Here is a 24,165-nt window from a genome sequence, read left to right as displayed (position 1 = left end):
GGCATCTGACCTAGGTTGAATTTTTTTTTTTTTAAATTCAGCTAAAACAAGTCAGCTATTTTTGAGAACCAGATTACATTAGGGAAATATATGTAAAAAAAAAATAAAAAATAAAAAAAAAAAATCACAGCCATGTTGCTGAGAAGCTCTAGCACTTCCACCCTTTGCAAGACAGACTTGAAATTTTGTAGTGGGGTTGCCCTGATGTAAGAGATGTGCCCTTTGTTGTCCCTGTGAAAATTCACCCAAATTCAGCCAATTTATGAGCCTCTGAAAAAAATCACAGTTTATACACGCTCAGTTGAGTCTTAAGAGTTTGGCAGCTACATTCTTTGAAGATTCAGAGAGGCATATGATCATGTAATTGGAGACTGTATCATAAACTGCATACATGCAAGGGATAAATTAAAATTTCCTATGCAATCTTAATTCTGGCATTTCCTAACATTTAAGCCCCTAGATAGACAGAAAATTTTCACCTTTTGAACTCAAGTACTGCTAATGTGCTAGATAAGAGATGCCGTTCTGCAGAATATCAATGGTGCACATGCCACAACTCAGAGCCACTGCTATATAGAATACAAACTTGCACCATCTTACTATATGCATAGCAATGTAAAGTATTTTTCTAATGAATAGCTGTAATAGTAACAAATATGTACTTTCATATAACATACCTACATACATGGGTTCTCACCTGAAGAGGTTTTATACTCCGAAACACATTGATGTTTCCAAAAGCTAATGGCAGACCTCTCTCTGTTCTGCAGCCGATTTAACCTCTCTGCTAGCCCTCCCCTGCAGAGAATAAAGAAATGCTCAATTAAACCACGAATTAGTGTTCAGTTGTGACAAGTGACAAGTCATAGGACACATGAAATATTTATTCTGTGACCCTCAGAGACAGAGACATACTGTAAAATTACACTCTAGACAATTCAGATTGGGCTACAATCCCAATAAAATGTGATCTTAGTACAATAAACAAGACACAGAAATGTTCATCATCCTGGTATTCAAAATTTCAAGTCCCTCAGTCCCCCACCAATATGAGTTTAAGGAAGTATTTCCATCCTCCCTCTGCACCTCCACTTTTTTTTTTTAAATTAGAAAACAGACACAAATATAGGACAATTTTGAAAAGGCCCACATGTGTCAAGAGCAATGCCCCGCCCAGAATATCACCTTATCCATAACTTTCACCTGGGGTTCACTTTAGAACCACTTTTTCAAAATTGATTGCACACTAGCAACGAGTGATTGCAAAAATATTCTTTTACCCACACTTTACCCTAGGATTCATTTCACAAGCTGGGTCAAGTGTGCATTTCAGTGGCCTGAAAACTCTCCACACAGGAATTAATTCAACATTCTCAAGGTCAAAGGAAGAGGAGTGGCATCTGAAACATACCCCCTTAAGGTAATTTCAAAGCAATTCCTATACATTTGATACTGACCCCAAAGGGGTCAGTTTTCTAGTTTAAGAACAAACAGACTAGTGTGTATGAAGCTCCCTTTGGACTATTGGTTTGGACTATTATGGGACTATTTGGGCATTTTTCTTCACCTCTAACTTAGGCATTTTCATATTTATCCATCTGAGAATAAGATCATCTGAAAAAATCATTTATGCAGGGCTATTCTGGAAGAAAGCTGGGCGGCCAAATAAGGAGTGCACAACATTAGTCACCAGTTATCTAGTAATTCCTTACATGACAAAATCTCTCTGAAGATTCCAGAAAGAGAGACAGGCAACCAAAGTGACAGCAATTCCCCTCCTCGTAGACTTCTCCACTTTCTTCTATCAGCAAATTCCCCTTTACCAAACTCTGGACAGATTATTACAGCTTCCCAGTGGCTAAGCACTAAGGTTTACATCTATCATACCTCAGAACCTGTTCTTTTGTTAACTTAATCTGCAAGTCAAACCTACAATGTAGGAAGATTAGTCCAACAGATTATTACAGCTTCCCAGTGGCTAAGCACTAAGGTTTACATCTATCATATCTCAGAACCTGTTCTTTTGTTAACTTAATCTGCAAGTCAAACCTACAATGTAGGAAGATTAGTCCGATTCTCTGTGTATAGACATAAGTTTTTATTGCCTAAGTGAAGACGACTAAGTAGCTTGGGCGATTGAACAGCAAATGTGAAACTGGAGGAACTGGTAATGGGCTATGGAGACTAAGTGGTAGTTCCAGTAGTCAGTTAAAATCTAACACAAGTTGGTAGTCACTAAAAGTTGCTACCATCTGATGGCTGTGCAGCAGTCTGTGTGAAACAAATTGTTGGTCTCAGTGCAGTTCCCAGTGGACAATTATTCACATCACAAAAGACCTACCATAAATGGAATTATTGGGTACTACTGTAGAAAGTCTCATCGGAGAGACCAAGGAAAGAATGATGGAGAGTGAATATCCAGGCTGTGAAAAGGCCCAAGGAGTGATGGTTGAGGCACATTGGTAAATCGTTTTTTGAAAGTTTTCATTGCTGCTGCCTTTGCAGTACCTGTTCTGTGAAGGGTGGGAAGGGGAAGGGAGAGGGACAAGTCCAGTGCTGTGAATCTGGCATCTTTCACAAGCAAAAAGGAAAAATTATTTAACTTCTCAATGAACTACAAAACTGATGTTCAGAAGGAAGCTGAAAGACACATTTGAGAAATCATTCCAGAGCTTCATGGGACTCACAATTAAACTTAACAATCTTGATTAAGCAGGATTTACACTGAGTTGTGGCCAAATTCAACCTTTGTTCACCCTATGTCTTTCTCTACCTAGGCTAGGACATATCCCTTAAATGTACTTCTAACATGGATTGACCTTGTCCACTCTGACCAAACTATATTAGAATCCAGGTCAGCCACAACAGAGTGATGCACTTCAGTTAGGTCCTCTTAGTCCAGGAATGAATTATCAAGTGAAATTTTACTTAGTGTTTATAATTCCAGTATTTTATCAGATCAGAAAGTTCAGAGGAATTAGGCTCTAGCTGCGAAGCTTTCATACTATTTGTATCCATATGTGAGGAAAACAGATCCAATTAGATAGTATAAATCAGCTCCTTTTTCCCTTGGCATTTTATTTTATATTCAGGGCCTCTGCTGGTCTTGTATGATGGGAATTGGTTGTGTTTTACTGTGTGGAATACCAGGACACTCTGTATTTTCTGGTCCTTTGAAAAGGATAAGTGCCTTCTAGCAGATCAAATCTTAAGTACCCCACTGTTCTATAGTACAAATACATATCAAATAATTAGATAAAACTTCCTTAACCTGCTCAAAACAATTCAAGCTAAGAATGTTAATAAAGTATAGAAGGAATTGTACTGATACAGGAAAGATTCATGATAGCTGGAAAAAAATATTACAAAGTGACAGATCTGGAAACAGAAGAGTTAACATTGTACAAAGTCTGCATTTCCTGAACTGACCCACAGGCCTCAGAATAATTGGTCAGTTTTGCTGATGAAAATAAAATCTTACTTGAAAAAGCTAGAAACCCATAAAACCTTCACACGAGACATTTATTTTCAGCCACAAAAAGCTTAGTTTTATAGCAACTGTTCATCCCATTTTATCTACACTTTGTCTTTAAGTTTTCTTGTTTACCAGTATTATGAATAAACAATTATTGGTATAATCCATGCAACAAACTCTATAAAACCTCAAATATCTTCTTCCTTCTACCCTTCATAATGGAACTCCAAGAGTGAAAGAACTTACACAAATACACAATTTCATCCTAAGGTATGAGTGTGAAAGAACAGGCTGCAGAAATAAGCTTCCTAAAGGGTGGTGGCTGCTACACATTCCCTTTGGCTCTGTCTGATGTTAAAAACATGCCAATTTTTTTAGTGTAGATAAGGTCTCCAATTCAAGATCTGTGTGTGGTGGAAAGCATGGGAACAACACTTCACTACCTGAACACCAGCATGATCCATCTCTCATTGGTTACATTGCTTCCTTAATAACAAAACAACCCCTTGGAAGCTAGTTACTATGCAGTGCAGTAGCATAGAATCAAGAATCATAGAAATATAGGGCTAGACGGGACCTCGAGAAGTCAACAACTCCAGCCCCCTGTGCTGAGGCAGGACCAAGTAAAACTAGATTATCCCTGACGGGGGTTTGTCTAACCTGTTCACTGACTGGGATTCCACCACCTCCCTTGGAAACCTATTCCAGAGCTTAACTGCCCTTACAGTTAGAAAGTGTTTCTTAATATCTAAACTAATGCTCCCTTGCTGCAAATTAAGCCATTACTTCTTGCCCTACCTTCAGTGGACATAGAAAACAATTAATCAACATCCTCTTTATATCAGGTCTCCCGCCTCAGTCTTCTTTTTCTCAAGACTAAACATGCAGTGTCTTTTTTTTTTTTTTTTAATTAAATAACCTTTCCTCAAAGATCAGGTTTTCTAAACCTTATTTTTGTTGCTCTCCTCTGGATTCTTTGCAGTTTGTCCACATCTTTACCAAAGCTTGGCTCCCAAAATTGGACACAGTACTCCAACTGAGGCCTCACTAGTACCAAGTAGAGCAGAACAATTACTTCCCGTGACTTACGTACCAACACTCCTGTTAATACAGAATGATATTAGCCTTTTTCTCAACTGCATCACACTGATGACTCATCTTCAACTCGTGATCCACTATAACCCCCAAATCCTTTTCAGTGGTACTACCAGCTAGTCAGTTATTCCCCATTTTGTAGTTGTGCATTTAATTTGTCCTTCCTAGCCTAAGTACTTTGCACTTATCTTTATTGAATTTCATGTTGTTGAATTCAGACCAGTTCTCCAATTTGTCAAGGTCATTTTGAATACTAATCCTGTCCTTCAAAGTGCTTGCAACCCTTCCTGCATGTTGTCATCTGCAAATTTTATAAGCATGCTCTCCACTCCAAGTCATTAATGAAAATATTGATTAGTTAGTATCAGACCCAGGATTGATTCATGCTGGATCCCACTAGATATGCCCTCCCAGTTTGACAGTGAACTACTGATAACTAGTCTTTCAGTCTGGTCTTTCAACCAGTTGTGCACCCATCTTATAATAAATTCATCTAGACCGCATTTCCCTAGTTTGCTTATAAGAATGTCATGTGGGATCGTGTCAAAAGCCTTTCTAAAAATCAAGATATATCACATCTACTGCTTCTCCCCAGCCACTACACCAGTAACCCTATCAAAGGAGGAGGGATTAGATGGATTTGGCATGATTTGTTCTTGACAAATCCATCCTGACTATTCCTTATAGTACCGTACTCTATTATCCTCTAGGTGCTTAGAGGATTGTTTAATAATTACGGCTGTCGATTAATTGCAGTTAACTCACGCAATTAACTAAAAAAAATAATCACGATTAATCACAGTTTTAATTGCACTGTTAAATTGAAATTAACTATTTTGGATATTTTTCTACATTTTCATATACATTATATTCTGTGTTGTAATTGAAATCAAAGTGTATATTTATTACAAATATTTGCACTGTAAAAATGATAAATAGTATTTTTTTAATTCAGCTCAGACAAGTACTGTAGTACAATCTCTTTGTCGTGAAAGTGCAACTTACAAATGTAGATTTTTTTTTGGTTATATTACTGCAGTCAAAAAGAAAACAATGTAAAACTTCAGATCCTACAAGTCCACTCAGTCCATCCTACTTCTTGTTCAGCCAATCGCTAAGACAAACAAGTTTGTTTACATTTACCAGAGATAATTATGCCTTCTTCTTTACAATGTCACCTGAAAGTGAGAACAGGTATTTGCATGGCACTTTTGTAGACAGCACAGCAAGGTATTTACGTGCCAGATATGTTAAACATTCATATGCCACTTTATGGTTTGGCCACCATTCCAAAAGACATGCTTCCATGCTGATGACGCTTGTTAAAAAAAAAATTATTAAATTTGTGACTGAGCTCCTTGGGAGAGAATTGTATGTCCGCTGCTCTGTTTTACCCACATTCTGCCATATATTTCACATTATAGCAGTCTCAGATGATGACCCAGCACATGTTGTTCATTTTAAGAACACTTTCGCTGCAGATTTCACAAAATGCAAAGAAGATGCCAATGTGAGATTTCTAAAGATAGCTACAGCACTCAACCCAAGGTTTAAGAATCTGAAGTGCCTTTCAAAATCTGAGAGGGACAAGGTGTGGAGCATGCTTTCAGAAGTCTTAGAAGAGCAACACTCTGATGTGGAAACTACAGAACCCGAACCACCAAAAAAGAAAATCAACCTTCTGCTGTTGGCATCTGACTCAGGTGATGAACATGCGTCAGTCTGCACTGCTTTGGATTGTTATCAGGCAGAACCAGTCATCAGCATGGATGCATGTCCTCTGGAATGGTGGTAGAAGTATGAAGGGGCATATGAATGTTTAGCATATCTGGCACATAAATACTTTGCAATGCCGGATACAACAGTGCCATGTGAACACCTGTTCTCACTGTCAGGTGACATTGTAAATAAGAAGTGGGCAGCATTATCTCCTGTAAATGTAAACAAATTTGTTTGTCTTAGCAATTGGCTGAACAAGAAGTAGGACTGAGTAGATTTGCAGGCTCTAAAATTTTACATTGTTTTATTTTTGAATATCGTTTTTTTGTAATAATTCTACATTTGTAAGTTCAACTTTCATTATAAATAGATTGCACTACAGTACTTGTATTAGGTGAATTGAAAAATAGTATTTCTTTTGTTTTTTTACAATGCAAATACTTGTAATCAAAAATAAATGTAAAGTGAGCATTGTGCAGTTTGTATTCTGTGTTGAAAATGTAGAAAACATCCAAAAATATTTAAATAAATGGATTCTAATATTGTTTAACAGAGCAATTAATTGCAATTAATTTTTTTAATCGTGCAATTAATTGCGATTAATTTTTTTAAATCACTTGACAGCCCTATTAATAATTTGTTCCAGTATCTTTCCAGGTATCAAAGTTAGGCTGGCTGGTTTAGAATTCCTGGTGTCCTCTTTGTTCCCCTTTTTTAAAAAAGATGATATGTTTGTCCTTCTCCAGTCCCCATGGCCTCATCTGTCTTCAATGAGTTCTCAAAAATAATTGCTAATGCTTCCAAGATTGCTTCAGCTAGTTCCTTAAGTACCGTATGATGAGTTTCATCAGGCCTTGCCAACTTGAACTAAAGATGATAATGCTACCAGCACAGCACCAGAATGGACCACCATCTACAGTTTTGTTCTTTAGAGAATTCTGAAACCTGATGGGGTCCATCAATCCCTGACGGCTAGTCACACCATGTGGTTATGCTACAGAATGCAAAAAAACAGAGCCCTGCCATCCGGAGCTGCAGTGTCAATTTCCCATATTCCTGTGTGTGCTGGTGGTTCACTTAATACAGAGAGCCTAATAATGGAGGCTTGGATAAACGGGGTTCTACTGTACCTTTCTTCTGACTTCAACCCTAAAGCTAACTTACCCCTGCAGTCTGGCCTAAAAAAGCTGGGAAGGGGGATAGAATTAATGTCTGTAAGGCATTTTAAATCACTATTAAAAGTGCTCAACTATATTGAAACAGAGAGCTGGAGTTCAAAATCCAGTGCTTTCCTCACTGATTTCAAGACAAAAATGCTCGCTCGCTCTCTTTTTTTTTTTAAACACAGTTTGCCTGTTAGCACATGAGAGCGCGTCTGAGTAAGTTTTTCTTCTTTAAAATTTTAACTCAAAAGGAAATTAATCTTATAATAGATTCTACTGTTTTTGATAAATGTTGGTTAATTCTGATTTTTTCAATTGAAGTTTTTCCTTGAAAAAGAATTGTAATCTACCTTAGCAATTTCCTTTTCTTTGCAGAATCTTCTGGAGTCCTTGAGGTCTTATCTGATTGTTTCTCAGGTGTCTGCAGAAGGGCCTGTGCCGATTTTAGCCAGTCACTTGCAGATCTGCCTGTCACCTGTGCCAGATCTGCTTCAGAATTTGATTGTAGCTTTTTCCTAAATCCCAAATTAGAAGACTCTGTGTCCACCTGGCCTTCTTCCAGGTTTTCACTCTCAGATGAATATTCAGAAATTTCGGTAGAAACTGTCTGGACATATGAAAATAAGAACAAACATAGAGCATCAAGTCTGAACATACACTGACAGAAGAGTACGTCTGATTTATTTTTTGGATGTAGGTTTTTCAAGTTAGGGGAAATAGTTGACTCCAATAATCTAAAGATCTCTTTACTGACTATCCGACTTTATTAAAATACTGGGTTAAGTCAGCTTTGTTCTAAAGGGACTTAAAGGTGCCCCTTAGGACTCATTTCCAGCTCAGAGAATGGACACGATTCCTTTAAGTAATGTTTTTATAAACTGCTATACAAAATCTCATGGCAGAGGATGTTGTGGAACATTAAGGCCTGTAACTTTCTACTAAAGCTGACTCATGGGCCTTGTCTACATTGAGGTTTTCCTCAAATTCTCCCATCATTGCTCAGGGGTGTTGAGTTGTATGGGCCCGTGATGCTCGGGCTCCAGCAAATTCAGGGCCTGGGGGGCCCAGCTCCACCAATGTTCGGGGCCAGGTCTCTCTCCCGGCCCCGCCTGCCGCCCCCATGCACTCCCCTGGCCCTGCCTCCCCTCAGCGTCCCTGCCTGCCCTGGGCAGTTACCCCCTGCAGTTCCACGCTGTGCTCCCTTGCCGGCCGCTGTCACGGCTGGCTACAAGGGAGTGGCGCCGGGGCAGGCGGAAGAGGGAGGGGGAGGAGGCGCATGGCAGCTCTCCCTCCCCCGGCAGGCAACTCCAAGTCGACTCCAGGGGCTTATCCTGGCTGGACCTCCTGAGCAGTAGCTGGGGGCAGGGGCTTAGGTGAGTGTCATGCCAGGGAGGGGCCCCACTTCCCCTCTCCCCCGGAGCTCGCTGCTGCCAGCAGGGAGAGGGCTGGGGGGAGTCGTCCTCTCTGGCTCCCCGTCCCAGTCTGCCTGCTGCTCTCCAAACGCCTCATCCCCAGCCCAGCCACATGCCCCACACCCCCACTCTCTGTCCCAGCCCAGAGCCCGCACCCAGCACCCAAACCCCCTTCCAGAACCCACACCCAGCACCCCAAACCCCCTCCTGCACCCCAACCCCCTGTCCCAGCCCAGATCGCACACCCAGCACCCAAACTCTCTCCCAGAGCCCGCACCCCTCCCACACCCAAACTCTCTCCCAGAGCCTGCACCCTGAACCCCCTCGTGCACCCCAGTCCCCAGCCCAGCCCAGACTCTGCACCCAGCACCCAAAGTCCCTCCCAGACCCTGAACCCCTCCTGCATCCCAACTTCCTGCCCCAGCCCAGAGCCTGCACCCAGCACCCAAACTCCGTCCCCGAGCCTGCACCCCTCCCACACTCAAACTCTCTCACAGAGCCTTAGGCAGGTGTGGGGGCGGGGCAGGACTTGGACCCGTTCTGGGCACCACCAAAAACTATACAAACCTGCCGCCTCTATCACTGCTCTAAGACGGGTTACATGACACCATAGTAAAATTGCTGGGGGCTGGTCTACACTAGTAGTACCTCTAGTGCCAGTGGAGCCATGATAGTGCTATTGCAACACTGGGACAGTTTGACAAAAGAACTCCTCAGTGTAAACAACATAAATGATTCAGAATTATCTTTGCAATTATCAGTCTGTTTGGCTCTTTGGAAGTATTATCCTCACTTTACAGAAGGGGAACTGAAAAACAGAGAGAGTAAGTGACTTGCCAAGGTCAAATTTTCATCAGTTAATAATGCCCATGACCACAGAATATCTTTTCCCCATGGAGTCAGCAAGGCAGAAAAAATCTCCGATGAAGGCTTTAAATCACTGGTGCCATCATGATAACTGAGGTTAGTGCCTCCTCTCAAGAAGCTAGCAGTGTCATCTGTCAATAATTAACCTAATTATTTGCAACAAAACATTGCGTTTCACTGTGTATTTTTAAAAAAGTTCTCTAAATTTTTCTCCAACACAAGATTAGTGTAAATTATGAGATGCATGGTTAGTGTTCAAAGAACACCCATATGCTTTCAAAAAGAAGAGTTGGAAGGACTTTTAAAAATTACTCAGAAGAGAAAAGAATGGCCAAAACATGTATTTAGGCCCCCTCCCCCCCAAAGAAGCAGGCTAATAATAAACACAACGGCTATCAACACTGTATTTTAGCAAACAGTGTTTTTTTGTTTTGTTTTTAGGACAATGCTTTCCTCCAGGAAATGAAACCAGAAATAAAAAGGTTTCACACAGTAATAAATTAGTACACCGGCTCTTCATTTTTAGATAACCCTTGGATATATTCTTTTGCTTTTGGAGACATTTGAGTTTACTGAGATAAATGGCTAAAATACTCATCACATCAAAAACAAAAAAAAGGGCTACAAACATGAAGTAGTTTGTGCACATAGATCCCAAATGAGGAAAGCAATTAAACATGTTCTTAACTCTAAGGATGTGCTTAAGACCCATTGAATTTAATAGGAGTTAAACATATGCTTAAGTGTTTTCCCCTGAATCAAGGCAATATTTTTGTTGGAATTTATTACTATACACATATTAAAACTATTAATTTCCCAAGAAATCCCATCTTGTGATTTTTTTTTTTTTTTTTTTTTTGGAGAGTAAGTGAGGAGAGTACTCACATGTATTGTCACTGAAAGCCGGAAAAGGTTTAGTCTCTTGGTCTCCTAATTTTTGGGGGGTGGAACTAGAATGCCCTTGCTTGTCTTTCTCGTTGACCGCTGAAACAAACAACTAATGACACTAGGGGCGGGGGTGTGTATAAGTATTTGAGCCCCTTGGCAGAGACGAAATACTTTTTCTCAGCCATCGTGGAAGTGGGCAGGCTTGAGGACGGGGTTTGACAGAGGGCTTTGGTATCTTTAGGACCCCTTCGTGCACTGGGAGCGCGTGCAGGGGTGGATGCAGAGAGCACATTAAGCAAAGTGTCTGATTGCTCCACCATTTCTTCCGCCTCTAGGCCTAAGTTAGTGTCCACACTTCGGAGCAGGGCCTAGTGCTCCTTAAGGTCATCTGGTGGGCCAGCATGAATGGGCTCCGCCACAGCCTCATCTGGAGAGGATGAGTACAACTGAACCACTGGGGGGGGGTGGGAGGTGCCTCGGGTATCATTCCCCGAGTGAGGAGGGGGGGTCTTTGGGTGGGCACCTGTCCCTCCACTTTGCGCACCAGTCCAGTGCCATTTGGTGATTGTCCAACGCAGCAACCAACAATTGGTGAGACGGGGGCATTGGCATAACCAGCACACCCCAGGCATTCCAGTAAGGCCATTGTGCTGGCCACTGGCCCTGCTGCCAGGACGGCATGCAGAGGGTCAGCATGACGATGACCGGTGCCGACCATACGATGACCGGCACTTCTCTCTGGGCAAGTCTCGACACAAGGACAGAGACTGGGAGCATGGTGCTGCCAATCTGTTGTGGCAAACCGGTGACCTGGGCTGACGCGGAGACCAGAGGTGTGACGGCAAAAAGCTCTGCCTCGGCTCCGGAGATCAGTGGCGTTCACTTGCCTTCTGGGAGGCTTTCATGGCAGGCTTGCCCTTGTAGGGAGCCTTTGCCAGGTCCAGTACCGCACGCATGCCAGCTGCGGTGGGAGAGTCCTTTGCTCTCTGTGTTCCGGGAGCTGGGAAGGTGTTGACTCCGCCATCAGTCTGGGTCCCCTACCACTCTCCGGAGTCAGTGGCGGATCACATAGGGGGGTAGGAGGCTCCCTTGGGGGAAAGGATAGCTCAGTGGTTTGAGCATTGGCCTGCTAAACCCAGGGCTGTGAGTTCAATCCTTGAGGGGATCATTAGGGACCTAGAGCAAAAATCTCTCTGGGGATTAGTCCTGCTTTGAGCAGGGGGTTGGACTAGATGACCTCCTGAGGTCCCTTCCAACCCTGATAGTCTATGATTCTATGATAACTGTCCCTTTGCAACTCTAGCATGGGCAGGTGGCCCAAACAGGATCCTTTACCCAATGCCCCTTGGTCTGTCTTGCTCAGTGCTGGGTTGTGCTTCTTAGACTTCTTCTTGGGCATCGGTGAAGGGGATCGGTGCCAGGTAGAGCCCAGTGCTGGGAGTGCACCACAAACTGAGGACCAAGTGCTGGGCATTGCGTGTGTCCGGCTGGGACAGCGCTGAGGCCGGGCAGAGAGTGGATGTGAGGACGTGTCCTGGGACGAAAGTTCTTACAGATGCGACACTTTTCTTTGATGTGGGATTCCCCCAGGCACTTCAGACAGCTGCCATGCAGGTCACTAACCTGCACAGGCCGATTACAGTCAGGGCAGGGCTTAAAACCCAGCGATTGGGGCATGCCTCGTCTGGGACAAAGTCCTCACCAGGACCCTAACTAACTAAAGTACTTAACTGCTACTTATTAACTAATCTACAATAAACAAAACTATTTACAGCTGGACCACTAAGTCAAAAGGGAAAGAAACTGCTGACCACTTGCGAAGCAAGGAAAAGATTTCAGAGTAGCAGCCGTGTTAGTCTGTATCCGCAAAAAGAACAGGAGTACTTGTGGCACCTTAGAGACTAACAAATTTATTAGAGCATAAGCTTTCGTGGACTACAGCCCACTTCTTCGGATGCATATAGAGTGGAATAAATATTGAGGAGATATATATACACACATACAGAGAGCATAAACAGGTGGGAGTTGTCTTACCAACTCTGAGAGGCCAATTAAGTAAGAGAAAAAAAACTTTTGAAGTATAATCAAGATAGCCCAGTACAGACAGTTTGATAAGAAGTGTGAGAATACTTACAAGGGGAGATAGATTCAATGTTTGTAATGGCTCAGCCATTCCCAGTCCGAAAAGAGGCGCTCTGATCAACCACCACGGGTGGTAAGGAAGAACTGAGAGGGCATAGGGCCGGTAGCACCTGTTATACTGACGCATGAGTGTGGCACTCCAGAGGTCACCACAGCCAACCTATGGGATACCACTAAGGCAAAAGTCTCCAACAACTGTGCACGATGGCGCACACACACACCTAGAATGGAATCGACATGAGCAAGCACTCGAAGAATAAAGAGTTTAAAGCTATACATATTTTTCTCTTTAAAGCTCCCCCCCCCATTTTGAAAAATGAACATTGAAACACTATGTTGACTTCAACCCAGGATCTTTTACTAAGACCCAGGGAGATAATTCAGTTAAGGTAAGTATTTCTTTTCAGTCTTAAGGGTTAAATTCAGCTATACACCTTTGCTTAAAAGCCTAAACTCTTGGGTATAGGCTTTTGTGTGTGCAGTACTGTAGGAGACACCACCTTTCTTCTGACAGTATAACCACAGAGAGAGCAGAGTCTGTGAGATTAAATAGTAATGTGTGGGCTGAGTTAACCATGATGACAAAAAGGAGTAATAAGACAGAGAAATCACTAGTTCTTAAATTTTTTGAAGCTGCAAGCCCAAAATGATAGAGGAGATTGCATTATTGCTCCAGACAGGAAGTTTCAATTAATGTGCTTATAATAATAATAGCTTATATTTATGCAATGCCTTTCATCCCAAAGGACACCAAATTACTTTACAAAGTACAGATCAAATTGTGGTTGCTTGTTTGAGTGCACAAGGGAAGGAGAAAGTGCAGGAAGCTTCCTTGCAATTCCTCTGTGCACATGCACTAGCACAGTCAGATGTGCTCCATATCATTAAAGGTGGTGTTGAGCAGGCAAAATGGGAAGTGACCTGGGTCTGCTCAGTGCCCCACATCCCCTTCTGTACGCATTATTACTCTGAGGCTAACACCACAGAGAGTGCAACTGCACCCTTTTAAAGAACTGGTAACAGTTGCCTCTCCTGAGTACACTGACCCAGTCTCCACCAACCACCACTCCCAACCTCAACAAAAGCCACAACATAGCCACTTTACATCGACACAATGAAATGCAACCGTCTTCTGGGGTGGCATGCAGTAGCTGTTTAACCGTGCACAGAAACATTACATAATCATTTAGGATAAATAGTGAGAAAGAATGCTACATCCACATGAATCTGCAGAAGAAATGATATATTACAAGTGGTAGTTTCTCAAATTAGAATTTAACCAGAGCCAAATACCCCATCTCTTCTAAACAGTGCTATGAGATCTTTAACAAGTGGTTAGCGCCTCATTTTTAATGACTCATCAGAAAAACGTTAATTCCAGCAGCACAGCTCCTCTCATTATGCCAGGGCATGGGTTCATTACTGTCTCTAAAGGAAGAGGATCAGCTTCTAAATTAATAGCATCACTTCCTGGAACACATTGGCTTTTCTTTGGAGGTCCCCTCAATGAAATATTGACCAGTTCTGACACTGCTAAGGTTGAAAGTTCTGTCAAGATCACAATACCAGAAGTTGTGTTTGCATTAGCTACTTTATTAGCTGCAGATTGCCCCAAGTATACATGTGATCAAATTCAAAGTATTAGCACTAACATGTATTGTCACTGAAAGCCTATTGGACATTTCTTGAAAAATTTCCATAGGGTGAAGGAATTGGAAGGGATTTGGTCTAAGTCTGCAGATGTTCACAGACAACATGCACTAAGAACATAGTAACGGCCATACTCGGTCAGACCAAAGGTCCATCTAGCCCAGTATCCTGTCTTCCAACAGTAGCCAATGGCAGGTGCGTCAGAGGGAATGAACATAACAGGTAATCATCAAGTGATCTGTCCCCTGTTGCCCATTCCCAGCTTCTGTGGAATCCTACTGTAACCTCTCACCTATTTACAAGCTATCTACATGAATACTAAAATGAAAAGAGAAAGAAAAAAATAGGATGCTCCCCAAAATGACTGGAGATCAAAGCACAATACTCAAAAGACAGACATCAAAATGGTATATTCTTGCTTCAATTTCTGCACAACTGTTGATGTTTGTTCTAGAAGTACCTCCTGTCAGGCAATTTTACGTAGTGTCATTTGTTTCAGGAAACTTCACCTTCTTCAGGTGGACAATAACTGTGGTGATAGTAACTGTCTGTTAGAGGAAACAGTAACCCCAATAACCAAGAGGAGGGGCAAATGAGATCTTGCCCAGAATACTGTTCAAGAGTAATAGGAAAGAGTTCAACCTGAATGAGGAAATTTTGTGGCTTCTATTACAAGCAACTAATACCCATTGCCTCGAAAAAGAGTAACAGCAATGAAAAACAAATTATCTGCATTGTTACAGACTGTCTCTAATTCCTTGTTCAGATGATACTGCCTTGGCTCAGAAAAAGCACAGCTGGCACTGACTTCTCAAATTGAAAAATGCACGTCATCACGCACACAATCCTACCTCCTTCCAATACACATGATACTCATTTGCCAATATGGTGCTGCATGCAGCACCACTTGTTTTAGAAAACACAAATGAAAGAAGAGGCTGAAACATGGTTTTGCTCCTCCAAAAATGCATTTTTCGGCTGCGGTTTTGTAAAACCTCAAGAGAACAGTTTAACTTGTAACAAAATTAGGGTGACCAGATCACACTGGTGAAATAGCCGGCGGCAGAGCAAAAAAACACCAGCATGTCTCCACTCCGTCTCCACTTCCCCCCTCCCTCCAGCGGAAAAAAAAAAACGGCCGCCAGAGCTCCACATCCCGCCCCCCCCACCAGCTTGCCTCCGCTCGGTCTCCACCTCCCCCCCTCCCTCCAGCGCTTGTGCCGCCATACAGCTGATCAGCACAAGCCTGGGAGAGAGGGTGTAGGAGAAGGAATGTGGCGTGCTTGGGAAAAAGGCGGGGCCAGGGCGGGGATTTGGGGAGGGATTCAATGGGGGCAGTGAGGGGGCAGGGCTGGAGGCGCAGGGATTTGGGGAGGGATCCAATGGGGGGAAGGAGGGGGCAGAGTCGGGGGGCGCGAGCCTCCTCCGGGCTCCACTCTGCCTGTGAGCGGAGGCAAAATATCGGGACAATTCACGTCCCGACCGAAGATAGGTCGGGACGCGGGACAAATAAGCAAATATCGGGACAGTCCCGATAAAATCGGGACGTCTGGTCACCCTAAACAAAATAGATTTTTCCACTGACCTAGTGGGAAAGTTCCAGGTTAGTGAAGCTTTAGCCAGGTAAAAAGGAGTGAGGAGCCAGTGGCAAGGAGGAAGAAATAGAAGCTACAGGCGTCCTCTAGTCTCCAACTCTGAGCAGAAACTGCATCTTTTGAGGCAAACAGGTTTAGCAGGTTACAGTTCTGAAGATATCTGCAAGCTGTTTCAGCCTGCCTAACAGGTTCGTCTAAGCATGGATTCTCCTAACAGAAATAGTACAGTATACTTACTCAGTCCAAGTATACTCTTACACACAAAAAAGTGGCCCCCTTTCATTTCATTTTTATTTCCAAAGGCACTTGCTAGTTATAATATTAAAATGAAGTTTTGAATGCACAAACAGATCAAACTAACAAGCACAGTAAGACAAAGTGCTATCTATTGGAGAGAGGAGTCCAGGTTAAAAGAAGGAAATTACTGGCTAAGTGACAATTTACAAAGATGAAGTTTTAGGGTTACTTAGAGGCCCTGCCCTTATTATAAATATGACTGTGTGACGGAGACTCACTTGCAATCTAGGCATTTGGAACAGCCATGTTGTAACTGAGCCTCTTTACACCATTGTCTTTGTAATGTAGGTAGGCCTTAAAATCAGGACTTTTGTGATTTTTCTACCTCAAACAGCGCTACTGTCATCTCCATCAGCTTGTAGCACAGGTGAACAGAACCTGTGTTTTCCATTAACCTGATAACTGTTTAAGTCTCAATGCTGAATCTCCAGATATGGTTTTATTGCCTTGTCTAATCTCCGATTCATCGTCACACAAGAATATCTTCAATTTCTTCCAGTTATGTCAGGTTGAGAGACAATGAAGATTATGGACATCTATTTATTTTTCAAAAAATTGTTAAAATGATTTGGATCAACCTGTGCACATAACTAGCTTATGCACAGGACCAGCTCTAGGCACCAGCAAACCAAGCACGTGCTTGGGGTGGCAAAAAACCTAGAGCCGGCCCTGCCTATGTATTACAGTTACTCTCATCCTCCATTCGCTCTCATTTTTACACTCACTTATATCCTGTCCTTAATTAGATTTGCAAGCTCCGCAGGATAAATACCATGTCTTCCATGAAACTATATAGCATCTGAAGCATCATGTCATTTTTAGTGATTGTTAATAACGATGATGACAATACATGCATACTGAGGGCACTAGCAGCAGAATGGGGAAAGTATTGATTTGTTTTCCCAGTTAAATCAACAGCATCTCCTAACTATACCCATGAAAAGTGAGCAAAAAGAAATTTACATTAAATGCACTCTACTAGAATTCTTTGTACAATTGAGTCCTGATCTGATTGGAGTCTCATGGGCACTAGTGTAATATCAATAGGCTCAATAGGTGTAGATGGTTAGCACCACTGAAAATCAGGCCACGTTTATACAGGAACTTACTTGGCTGTAGATGTCTATCTTTAGGCACCTAAATTTGAAAATTTTGGCCAACACCACTGAACTCGTCATCCTTGCTGTCACTTATATAAGGACTATTCTGACATTAAAGTCGTTAGTTATTACTCTTTCTATCGGTAACTGTATGAGAGTTATCACCACATCAACCATTAAACCTGTTTGATATTGTTTTGCTTTAGGTAGTTATGTATTCAGTTTCATTTATGAAAATGAGTGGATATAGGCTATAAAACCCCAGTTTTTTGAGACTGAGTAAAATCAGTATAAATACAGTTCTTGCAAAACTGCTTTCTAACACTTTGGTTGCCTACATTGAACAGGGAAAAACTACATTAGAACTAGGTTTTAAGACCACATTCTTGTCTAGAAAATAGGCCAGAATTGCCAACATTTTGATTTTGAAATGAGAGAATTTTATTCAGGAATAAATCCTATGTACTAGAAGTAAAATCTTTAGCATGTTTCAAGCTCTTATCTAAAGAAGGGATCAGAACAGCTTGGTATAAGCATAAGTGCCACTTATGCCATAATGCTGAATTCTGAGCAGGTATTCTACTTCAGATTTAGACATGACTCTGTGCTAGCAGCTGAAACTCCAACAAACTAGTCCATTTCCTCCTCTTCCAGCAACTTCAGGTAGTTCAGATCTGCCAAAGAGCAATTACCACCAACCTGTACTTTGAACTAAACTGGATTATCTAATCACCATTTCAGTCCTTAGGCCAGGGGTCGGCAACCTTTCAGAAATGGTGTGCTGAGTCTTCATTTATTCACTCTGATTTAAGGTTTCGCGTGCCAGTAATACATTTTAATGTTTTTAGAAGGTCTCTTTCTATAAGTCTATAATATATAACTAAACTATTGTTGTATGTAAAGTAAATAAAGTTTTTAAAATGTTTAAGAAGCTTCATTTAAAATTAAATTAAAATGCAGAGCCCCCCCAGACCGGTGGCCAGGACCCGGGTAGTGTGAGTGCCACTGAAAATCAGCTTGCGTGCCACCTTCGACTCGCGTGCCATAGGTTGCCTACCCCTGCCTTAGGCCCTTTCATCTAAGCTGGCCATGTAGACAGATTTGTTCACAATCGGTATGAAATTTTTGTTGGAGGCTTCAGAAATAATGTTCACTTAGCAGATGAGGGGGAGGAGGTACTACTTCTGATGGTCTGCATTTTTCAAGAGTAAACTGGAGCAAAGCTTATTGATGGACTCAATCTTGCTTCCATTTACATCTCTGCTCTCAGTATCATCTTATGGGAATAAATCCAGGTGTACACACAAACACAGGGTTAATGTTCTATTTTCAGAGCTTCAGCAGACTGCTCCACACTAACAGCTCCTGCAGTGCTGGGGAATTTAGGTTACAGCACTAAAGGAACATTATAGCGCACTCATTTTCTCCCACTCTCACTGCATTCCTCCCAAACCTCTTGCTTGACTGCCCTTCCCCTTTGCCCCACTTCTTGCTTCACAACTCATAAGGCTCTGTCCCTTATGCCTGGAACAGTCGCTCTCATCTCCTTCAAATCCCTCCTTAAAATGTTTACTTCTCCCTACCTTCTCATTTCCCCCACGCCTACCTTTTGTAAGATACCATGCCAGGTTTTATTTTTATTGGCATTGTCTATTTTAGACTATAAACTCTTCGTGGTAGGGAATGTGTCTTTTCTACACATGTGAAGCATCATGTCATTTTTAGTGATTGTTAATGATGACAATACATGCATACTGAGGGCACTAGCAGCAGAATGGGGGAAAGTATTAATTTGTTTTCCCAGATAAATCAACAGCATCTCCTAACTATACCCATGAAAAGTGAGCAAAAAGAAATTTACATTAAATGCACTCTACTAGAATTCTTTGTTTTTGGGAGAAATACACTAAGTTTATTGATATAATATCACAGAGTGTGTGTTAATCTGTAGAGAGGTGGGAACAGGAGGGAAAGTAAGTCATCAGAAACTGGGCCAGGTGTGCTGTCCCTGGGAAGTTTTTGGGGAAATGCATTACATTTAGCAGAATCGCGTGCATTATACAGACAAAAAATATGCTGTCAACATTGCTCATCTGCTTGTAAAACACACCCTGTTAGCAGAGTGAGTAGTTCTGCTTGGCCAGTCTCCAAGCATCTAAGGAGGACAGTCAGTGGCAACGTGGAAGGCAGGAGACGGAGTTCAATAAAAATCCAGTATATGTGCTATTGTAAAAATTTTTTTTAAAGTTTATCAATTTCAAATTTTATAATTCAGATTTTTATAACTATATAAGCCACTAATGAGTAGATATTGAAATACCATTTCTGCTAGATTCCCTGGAATGTGCTGACATTACATTTCTATAAATCTGTGAGGAATTTCAGGTTGCTAGATGTAATGTTTTCTTTGATAATCTTTTCAACAAGTTGAGGATAATGTTTAACAAGGGCTGCATTAACTCACCCAAAACCACAGAGGAATAAGAAACAAGATATGGGGATAAGCAATCATCTCAATTCACTCTCTTCCTCAGGTACTTCTAACATGTCCATCACTAAAGCATCTAGGGGGTCCCAAACGTAATATGTGTACCAGTGGTGCTTTGGGAGATTGTTGGAAGCAACGTACCAAAAACTCTTTAATAAATCTTTGTTTCACGTGAAAAGTTGCCACATGAATTACAGCGCACCAGAAAATGCCCAAGAAGCAAAATGTACACTCCTGACTGCTTTCAGCCATAATCGTGAAAGACCCACTGACCATGCCAGCATAGTCACTTTAATTAGTGGTGTCTTTGTGCAGATGGGCATTATACTCTCATATGGTGCACATCTGGATGGCTTTCTGCTAAGCCTAGCCTTCAGCTTGCGCTGAGCCACATAGCTGAAGCAACTGAGGTGAAACTACAAAGTTCCATATCTCACCGCCAGAGAGCCTTTCATTCGAAAAGATGCAGGCATACAGGGCTGGTTCGGAGCAACTGCAAAACCTGCAGTTGCAGGGAACCCAGAGATCAAAGCCCCTCCACCCCCACCTCCCAATGCTGTAGCAGAGCAGCTGCTTTCTCTATATTCCTTGCCCTGCAGGACTGGGAGGCAGAGGATGCATGGGGAATTCCCTCCTGTCTCCACAGGGAAGTTGGGCAGGGAAGTGGGACAGGAGGCCAGTCAGGTCCAGTGGATAAAAGTCTGACTACAGGTCTGAAGAAAATCACCTGCAGGTTTGCCACCTTTCTAACTGCTGGTAACCGAACCCAAGACCCCGCCCCGCCTCTTCCCCCAACATTTTAAAAACTTTATTTACTTTACATACAACAATAGTTTAGTTATATATTATAGACTTATAGAGAGAATGAAATTTGGGAACTGCTGATCTGGAAGTCAATATTTATGGATATTCCCCACCCCCACCCCCCCACCCGTAAAAGGAGATAATTGTCAGCACATGAGAGAATGATGCCCTCAAAAGTGAAAAAGAACCTGAATAATTCAGAATGGCTACAAGTTTAGTAAGGGAACTGATAAGACTTGTGAAAACTGTATATGCTTACTTAAATTTTAAGAGCTATAGAGGATTTTAGAAGTGCCAGCCACTGCAAAAGCTATCTTAGTTTTCATAGATTTCAAGGACAATTGTGAATCTAATCTGACATCTTGTATATCACAGGCCATAGAACTTCCCCAAAATAATTCCTAGAGCATATCTTTTAGAAAAAATATTTTATCTTGATCTTAAAATTGTTACTGATCGAGAATCCACCACGACCAGTGGTTAGTAACACTCACTGTTAAAAATGTACACCTTATTTCCAATCTGATTTTGTCTATATTGACCTTCCAGCCATTAGATTGCGTTATACACCTTTCTCTGTTAGAATGACGTGTCCATTAATTTACTCTATCACTATGGGGCATGTTTTCTAATTCTGTAGTTATTCTCATGGCTCTTCTCTGAACTGTGGACACCTTCTTGTGAACACCAGAACTGGACACATTATTCCAGCAGCAGTGCCAAATACAGAATTAACATAACTTCTCTACACCTACTCGAGATTCCCCTTTTTCTGTAGTCAAGGGTCACATTAACCCTTTTGGCTACAGCATCATACTGGGAGCTCATGTTCAGGTTATTATCCACTACAATCCCAGAAATATTTCACCACCATTGCTTCCCAGGATAGAGTCCCCCCATCCTGTAAGTATGGCTTACATTCTTTGTTCCTAGATGTACACATTTAGCCATATTAAAATGCATAATTGCTTGTGCCTAACTTACCAAGCAATCCAGATCACTCTATATTAGTGACCTGTCCTCGTCATTATTTACTACTCCCCCAATTTGTGTGTCATCTGGGAACGTTATCAGTGATGATTTCATGTTTTATTCCAGGCCATTGATAAAAATGTTATAGCATAGGGCCAAGAACCACTCTCTGGGGGACTCCAATAGAAACACTCTGGTTCAATTATGTAAATTCCCCATTTACAATTACATTTTGAGACCCATGATTTAAGTCAGTTTTTAATCCATTTAATGTGTGCCATGTTAATTTTATATCTTTCTAGTTTTTTAATCAAAATGTTATGAAGTACCAAGTCAAATGTCTTACAGAAGTCTAAGTATATTATATCAATACTATTACCTCTATCAACCTTGTAATCTCATAAAAATAAAGATATCAAGTTAGGTTGACAGGATTTATTTTCCATAAACCCATGTTGATTAACATTCATTATATTATCCTCCTTTAATTCTTTATTAACTGAGTGCAGCATCAGCCACTCAGTTATGTTACCCAGGATCGATGTCAGACTGAAAGAACTATAATTACCCTGGTCATCCCATTTACACTTTTTATATATTGGCACAAAATTAATTTCCTTCAGTTTTCTGGTGTTTCAAGACTTATTGAATATCAACATTAACGGTCCAGTCCCAGCTTTTTTTAAAACTCTTGGATGCAAATTTTCCAGACTTGCTGATTTAAAAATGTCTAACGTTAGCAGCAGCAGTTTAACATATTCCTGAGATTCTAGGGGAATGGAAAAAAAGTATCATCATCATCATCACCACATGATATTACTACGTCATCTGTTTTTCCCCCAAATACAGTTTTATGTATTAGGTTATTTTGGTTATGCGTATTTGAAATTAGTATGTTTTAAAATGAAAGGCACAAAACTCATTTGTAAGTTAAATCTCAAGAAAGAGCACTTTACTGTCACCACGCACATATAGCAACAATCATTTTATTATGTCATTAGTTTTAAGATTTTTAACTTTTTTGTGAGCAAGCTGTGATTATTTGGAGGACCTATGTATAACTTACAAATTCTGGTTAAATTGTTAGTTTGAAAATTGCTGACAAGCCTTTAAGCATGCACCTCCCAGAGTAGGCAAAATATCCAAAAGGCAAGCACTATCAGCACCTGAAGAGGCCCTACCTGGGGAGAACAACAGTTCTCTATGACTTCTCTCAACAGAAGGCTGGAGGGTTAGAGTGTCGAAATATCCCAAGCAGGACAAAGACAGAGGTGACAAAAGCAGGAGGTCATAAATTGTAGGGTGGGACTTGGAGACACATGCAGGAAGTTTGTACAGACAGAAAGTGAATGGACCAGCAATGGTCAGAGTAGGTGAGCTGGCAGAGGAGGCTCTATGTTTTGGAACCTAACTCATGCACTGAAATAGAAGGACCGTGGACAGCCCCAGATGACCCTGACCCTAGCCCAAAAAATGCTCTGGAGTGCTGAGGAAACTGAGGGCCGGAACATGAAAGCATGGTTTATTATTTTTGTGTATATCTGTGTATTTCTCATGTTATTAAAGAAAAAAAACAATAATTTATTAGAATCCTGTGCAAAATGTGTGTGCGCTATGCACTACACCCATCACATGTTCCTTGAAGAGGTAAATTAGAAGCTCAGGTGGGAGATGATGTATTTAAGCTACAGGGAGAGCCTGAGGGGGCAGCACTGGCTCCAGGGACTGGGTAGCGGGCTGCATGGTGTACACTCTGAAGAGTGCACACCCAAACGTCCTAAGAGAGGGATTATAGTTCTGTTCAGACTCCAGAGTATATTGAGACACAGAAGCCAGCAGCTGGGTCCCCTCAAAGCAGTCTGGTGAGTGGCCAAGAGGGGACACTCAACTGGAGTTTTGACATAAGTACATTATTGTGGGAGCTTATCACACCAATACATACATACATAAATAAATCGATCCAAATATCAAATCACTGCTGGAGTTTGGTAAGAATTCATTTCCTGAGAAGTGGTCTGAAGCACTCAACATCTAATAACACTCCTTCAGAACTGGCTGATGAGATACCTTACAGAAGTTACAAAGGTGAGAGTCTTGCTACACAGTATACATTAGGAAGCTATATTATGCTATTGTTACTAATTGGAATAATCAGCTAATATTAAAAATGATAAATAAGAATCACTGTAGTTTAAAAAAAAAGAAAAACTGGAGATGTGCCTGCACACTAATAAGCCTCAGATGAGTTGTTGCCAAGATCTTTTGGCCTCATCCCTCCCATTACCTCAAAAAAGCAGAGATTGGCACATCTCCACTACTCTACCACTTCACTAGCAACCAATTTCTCCATTTATTAGGGGGGGGGGGCAAAATCTTTAATCCAGACCTCTCATTTTCTTTTCCATTAAGTATAGGGCATGTCAATTTGCATTTATACTTTGAAACCTCAAGCCTAGGAGCACAAACCTCAAGCCTAGGAGCACAAACCTCAAGCCTAG

At 41.5% G+C, this 24,165-nt stretch overlaps 1 protein-coding gene across 7 annotated transcripts in view; it reads right to left on the bottom strand.

Annotated features, from left to right (window-relative positions):
* Positions 1-24,165, bottom strand: part of SPIDR (scaffold protein involved in DNA repair) — a 305,024-nt gene that overhangs the window by 196,957 nt on the left and 83,902 nt on the right. For all 7 annotated transcript variants that reach the window (XM_005279938.5, XM_005279939.5, XM_042857049.2 and 4 more), the window contains exons 6-7: positions 7,803-8,059; positions 698-798 (exon numbers count right to left, since the gene is read on the bottom strand). In XM_005279938.5, the coding sequence (XP_005279995.2) occupies positions 698-798; positions 7,803-8,059 (358 nt within the window). The remainder of the gene's footprint in view (positions 1-697; positions 799-7,802; positions 8,060-24,165) is intronic.

The sequence above is a fragment of the Chrysemys picta genome, chromosome 2, assembly GCF_011386835.1.
Source record: "Chrysemys picta bellii isolate R12L10 chromosome 2, ASM1138683v2, whole genome shotgun sequence".
In the NCBI taxonomy this organism is placed as follows: Eukaryota; Metazoa; Chordata; order Testudines; family Emydidae; genus Chrysemys; species Chrysemys picta.
The sequence above is the reverse complement of the archived record's forward strand: the minus strand, read 5'-3'. Positions and strand labels throughout refer to the sequence as shown.